Source organism: Mus pahari, chromosome 19 (genome assembly GCF_900095145.1).
Source record: "Mus pahari chromosome 19, PAHARI_EIJ_v1.1, whole genome shotgun sequence".
Classification (NCBI taxonomy): Eukaryota; Metazoa; Chordata; class Mammalia; order Rodentia; family Muridae; genus Mus; species Mus pahari.
In genome coordinates, this window is record NC_034608.1 from 19,813,164 (window position 1) to 19,819,297 (window position 6,134).

Sequence of the window (6,134 nt, forward strand, 5' to 3'; positions counted from 1 at the left end):
CTCCTTCTTCTTCTTCTTCTTCTTTTGCTATCAGTATTCTTTTCCCAAAATGGACATAAAGATTCTTGGTTCTTCATGCCATAGACAACACTGAACAACCCATAACAAAAATTTGTGCTAGTAACAGGTGCTCAGTGGGTGAAGGAGTTTGCTGCCAAGCCAGAAATCCCAAGTTCAAATCCTGGGAACCACATGATGGAAGAAGAGGATCGACTCCTATGGGTTGTTCTCTGAGTGTACTCACTTGCTCAAAATAAATGTAGGGGGGAAAAATGCTAGTTTGAATCAGTGAAAAACGATTTGATATTTCTATTTACTTCGTGATCACTAAAATAATTTATTTTCCAAATATTTACTATGTTTATTTTCTATCTATCTATCTAATAGTCAGGGTCTCATAGCTTAGGCTAGCTTCAAACTTGCTGTGTAGCCAAGGATTACCCTGCACTTCTCTCACCTTCCTGCCTCCATTTCCTGAGTGCTGGGATCACAAGGGTGTGGTATCAAGACTGGAGTATGTGGTGCTGGGAACCGAACCTGGGACCTCTTGCATGCAAGGCAAGCACTTTACCAGTTAAGCTATGTCCCTAGTTCCATGCTTGTTTCTCTTTGGTACTCTGCCTACCTTACTCCTAAGTGTTGGCTCTGCACTGCAGGGGACCAAGGCCAGGGCACTGAATAAGCTAGGCAAGTCTTCTGCCTAAGCCAGTCGTCGGCCCGCACTTCCACTCCTTAGCATCCACACAGTAAATATTCTCCCGCTCTTTCTTCTCTAACTTTGTGTACAGCAGAACGTCCCAACCTGGATGATGTCATCATGGGCTTTTCTAGTCTGTGCTTGTTCACCCAATCATATGTAGTAACAGTAGTAGTAGTTAGTATTTTTTTTTTAAGACAGGGTTTCTCTTTTACAGTCCTGGAACCAGACTGGCCTTGAACTCACAGAGATCTGCCTGCCTCTGCTTTCCAGGTGCTGGGATTAAAAATGCCCAGCATTTTTACTGTTTTTAAAAATCTTTACTATTTCTCACTATCTGTATGTGTGGCTGTGTATGTACACGTGAGTGCTGGTGTCCTGAGAGGCCACAAGAGGGTGACAGCTCCCCTGGAGCTAGAGTGACAGGCTGGCTTGAGCCACCTGGTATAGGTGTTGGGATCCAAACGTGGATCCTCTGGAAGCGTAGCTGATGCTCTGAAGCATCAGCCATCTCCCCAGCCCTTGTTTTCATTGATTCGTTCATCTAATTATAAAGTGATGAAAATAATGAAAACAGGGGTGATTAACATCTGGCATCCAAGAATTTCTCAAATGTGAACAATTATCCTTAATACTTCCTAAGAAGCAAGGAGAGAAGTAGAAACTTTGAGCCGTGGTTCTCAACCGGTGGGACGCGACCCCTTTGGGGGTTGAACAACCCTTTCACAGTGGTCACATACCAGATATCCTATACATCAGACATTGACACTACGGTTCATAGCTGTGGCAAGATTACAGTTATGAAGCAGTAATGGAAGTAACTTATGGTTTGGGGTCACCACCATGTTAGGAGCTGTAATAAAGGGAAGGTTGAGAGCCGCTGGCTCTGAGAAGAGAGATGAGAATTTAAGGCCAGTGAGATAGCTCAGGGGTGAAGGTGCTTGCCACAAAGCCTTGTAAACGAGGGTGGAGGGGAGAGATTCACACAGTATCCTCTGAGCTCCATGTGCATGCCAGGCTGGGGCACACGTGTGCCTCTATGCAGCCACATCCACTCAACAAGTGAGCCAGCAAACGAAGAGAGACAAGCAGTCCAACTCACCTTGACCTTGGTCATTGTCCTCCTGGGGGTAAGGCTGGGTCGTAAGAAGGCGCAGGGAAGGAAGTGGAAAGAAAAAAAGGCATGAGAGCCGGGCCGGGGTGTGAGCAGCGCAGGGGCTGCCTTCTGTAGACAGCCAGTGTTCCTTCCTCAGGGAAGCTGGCTCCAACACCTCGCGCCGCAGCAGATGCCAGCCCCTGGCCAAGAGCGACCGGCCCAGCTACACACACAACCGCTGTGCTTCCAGCAGACACCCTTCTCTTGTCTCCGAATCTGCCTTTCACCCTGGGACAGTAGAAATTGGTGCTCAAGTCAGCACTCTCAAATGCAGGCTGTGTGGGTGGCCGGCTTCCAAAGACGTAAGAGTCTGCACACCCGTCACGCTAAGAGGAGAGCCACGAAAGACTACCCGTAGATACAGACAACAGAATAAAGTCCCCACCTCTGCGCCTTAATGAGAATATATCCTGGAGTTATGGATTGAGGCCGCGGATCTGGGCTGTACAAGTTCCAACCCAACCCTTAAACATTAACTTATCTACCCTGACTCAAGCTCTTCATTTTGGGGGGGGGGGGGAGTTGTTTTTTTTTAAAAGGTCTTGGAAGAAATCACTGTAGGAAAAAGCGATTTTTTTTTGTTGTTGTTGTTACCTATAAGAGCTGTTTTTCTGAAGGAACGTTACAGCCTTTGTATGACTTTGGTCACAAGACAGTGCTGGCCAACCGGGAGCATCCTGCATTATTGAGTACTGCAAACAGTGCACAGTAAGGACCGAGACCGCAAGGGGGCGGAGCTCCTTCAGGAAACATGCAAGCAGATCCGGCGATTGGCATGAGGAACTCGTTTTACTCTAACAATAACTGTTGTGTGGCAGTCAATAGATACGCCTCTGCGTGGCATGGCGGTCTGAGGTTTAGTCATCATTGCTGGACCTCCCTGCTGCCGGCAAGGCCTTATGTCATCCTGGAGTGACCCTCTTTCTTTGATAGTCCCTCATGACCCTGACACCAACACTTCATCATTAAAATAAGAAAAATATGCTAGACAGAGTGACATACATCTTTAATCCCATCATTGGGACTGACATGAAGAGAAGAGTGACTCCCTGAGTTTGAAGCCAGCCTGGTCTACAGAGGGAATTCCAGGACAGCCAGGGCTACATGGTGAGACTCCACTCAAAACAACAGCAACAAAGCCGGCCACACTCACCAGGAGCCTTGCCGAAGGATCCAGGACCTCACCTTCCACTCAGTCCTTGTAGAGAGGTCAGGCTGTGGAAGGAAAGAAGCCATGAACTAGGAAGGCCATTCCTGACAAAGCAGTTGAACTGTCCCCTCCTGCCCACCAAGCTGGAGACAACCTTCCCCTTCCTCAAAGGGAACAGAGAAGGTGTCCAGGACTAACCAGTATTGGTGGCAACAGAAAGGAGGTCTGGAAGGACCTCCTGCTGCCCCCAGCGAGAGGCTGGACTGCTGGAGAGGTATTAGTACTCACAAGAAGAGATTACGATCTCCTGAAAAGAGTGGTCCAAAGCTTTCGTGTCTGCTCTAACAGGGAAGACCCAAAAGCTAATGAGAGGGCCAAATGTGGAGGCCCAGGCCTTAAACCCAGAATTAGGAGGCAGAGGCAGGAGGCTCTCTGTGGGTTTGAAGCCAGCCTGATTAACATAGCAAATTCCAGGACAGCCAGGGTTAGACGGAGAAACTATCTCAGGAGGAAAAAGGAAACAAAAGGTAAAGCCCCCAGGTGATGATGGATCTCCGGGGAGAGGTGCTTGTCACCAAAGTGATGACACCGAGTTCAGTCCCTAGGACACTGACTCTTTCTGTGAGTTCTCCTCCATCCTGCACATGCCCAATGTGGCATGTGAGTGTGCACTCGTGAAAATGACAATTTTCAAATTGTCATTGTGAAAACAAATTATTAAAGAAAAGCAGGAGAACCTGAGTTTGGATCCCAGCACTCATGTACAAAGCGTACAGAAGCATGCATGTATCAACACATATATGACCCACACACAAAGTCATAGAAAGAGTGAGAATAAAACAAACCTGTATCTTAAAAATACAAGAGGAAATACACTTGGCTTGATGCACCTGGATATGCTTGGTCAACAGACCACTTCCTCCTTCCTCCCCTGAATCTGTAATGGGGGTAGGGTTGGAGGTGGGGGGCTTCACTTTATCAACCCATCTCGAGAGCATGCTGAGCTGGGAGCTCTGACTAGTTTTGAACTTTCTGTGGCAACAGTCTTGATCTGAGTTACTCCATCTTGGATAACAGTGCCAAGAAGGAATCCATGTCTTGTTTACATCAACAAAGTCATAGCCAGGCGACTCATTTGTGCTATTAAAAGATATCGACTAGCCTTTAGTCCCAGCACTCAGGAGTCACAAGCCGGAAGATCTGTGAGTTCAAAGCCAGCCTGGCGACATAAAACATAAGCACATCGACCATATCACATGTAACTACCTCACACTGCTCAGTAGCCTGGTCACATGCCAGGAGCCAAGTCCAGCTCCAATGTCCTGTGACGACCTGTGACAATAAACTCACGTGCGTGTATAACTGTGTGCCAAGTGACGCATGGTCCGAGATTTATCATTAGCTATGTTAAGCTTTGAATAAAAGAACCTATGATTAATGGCCAACTACCAAGAGAAATCGAACTTCCTTAGCGAATTGCAGCCAACTAAACTGACACAGCTTATGACTTTCTCGTTGTTCAGTAAAATCTGACATCGTGGAAAGCCACAGCCGTGTCCGTTTATCCTTCTACATGACAGGCTCTCGACAAATCTCCTCCACCCATCCCGGTTCCCTGCAGTGTGGGTGAGTCCTACACTGCAGGGAACCTTCAGGGCAGGCTGACACTATCAACGTGGCCCTCGCACCCCAATTCCAGACAGCAGTGAAGGAAGGTGTGACGGCTCACACCTGTCATCGCAACACACCACACCGGAGGCTGAGGCAGGAGGCTGACTCAGCCACGCGCTGAGACCCTATCAGTGCGATGGTATCTGTGGGATGGAGGGAGGCTCATTGGGAGCCCTGCGCTTCCCTTTCGCCAGCCTGGAGCCGACTCCCCTACGGCCGCCCGCCGCCAACCCTGCAAACCTCCAGATCCAGGCATCAGTCGAGGAAGGTGTGGGAGAGAGGAGACCCAAGGGAGGACAAGGGGAGCGGATGCTAACAGAAACCACCTGGGAGACACTTCCCAGAATGCTTCGCATCAGCCCGCACAACAGAAGCACGCGCAATGCTCCGAGAATTTGAACTACGCTTCCCAGAATGCTCCGCGACCGCCGGCCTCCACCGACGCACGCGCAATGCGCAGAGAACCTGGACTACACTTCCCAGAAATCTCCGCGTCAGTTCGCCTGGGTGCCTGCGTGCTTGTGGAACAATTGAACTACACTTTGGGTAGGGGGTGAGGGGAGTCGGATCTTACACTCATTTCTCCTAGTATATAGCAACTCTGTGGAGTGTGTGCGTGCCACGTAGGTACTTCCCTAGCCTTCTGCGGAACTTTTTTTTTTTTTTTTTTTTAAAGATTTATTATGTAAGTACACTGTAGCTGTCTTCAGACACTCCAGAAGAGGGCACCCAGTCTTGTTACAGATGGGTTGTGAGCCACCATGTGGTTGCTGGGAATTGAACTCAGGACCTCTGGAAGAGCAGTCAGTGCTCTTAACCGCTGAACCATCTCTCCAGCCCTATTTGTTTGTTTATTTTTAATTATCCCAAAGGACCACTATCAAAAGTTTTTTCATCCAAACAAAACCTCGATGTATGTGTGTGGCACAGTGGAGATGCTGTAACATAGTAGCAAGGAAAAAGACTAGTTTTTACATGATATGATTGTTGTGACAATTTTGGAGTTTTGGTTTCTTTGAAAAACAGAAATACTACAGGAATGTTTTTATTTTAACCCCAGATATGGAATGCGAGGCTACTTCAGACTGCCAACAGCAACTACGATTTGCCTCCTGCTCTAGCAGCCGTGTGATTTTGCCAGCTGTGGATGGTTTGTGTGATTGTGTGACGTTTGGAATTCGGTGGACTTTTCAGTATGCTAGGGCCCCAGACAGGTGGGATGTTGGCTGGCTTTTGGCAGCGGTTCAGTGGGGTTGTGGGCAGTTTGCTAGTTGGTGGTTACTGATTGCTGTTGGCTGCAGTTTGTTAAGTGGTCGGGTGCAAAGAAGAAACAGCAAGAAGAATGGCAGAGATCAAACTTGCCCCCCGAGAAACGTGATGCCCTTAATCAGCAGGAAGTAGTCTATCAAAAACATCAACCCTTTCTGGCCCCCGACCTTATTCAGGGATCTCTTTCCTCT

The 6,134-nt window shown here is 48.2% G+C and overlaps 1 protein-coding gene across 1 annotated transcript in view; it reads right to left on the reverse strand.

The window, feature by feature from the left end:
* LOC110336908 (zinc finger protein 45-like) overlaps nucleotides 1–3,434 on the reverse strand; it is a 10,645-nt gene extending 7,211 nt beyond the window's left edge. Inside the window, 2 exon segments of the mRNA XM_021219648.2 lie at nucleotides 1,800–1,833; nucleotides 3,007–3,434. Of these exon segments, the coding sequence (XP_021075307.2) occupies nucleotides 1,800–1,833; nucleotides 3,007–3,089 (117 nt within the window). The 5' untranslated portion in view covers nucleotides 3,090–3,434.
* Nucleotides 3,435–6,134: the final 2,700 nt, after the last annotated feature.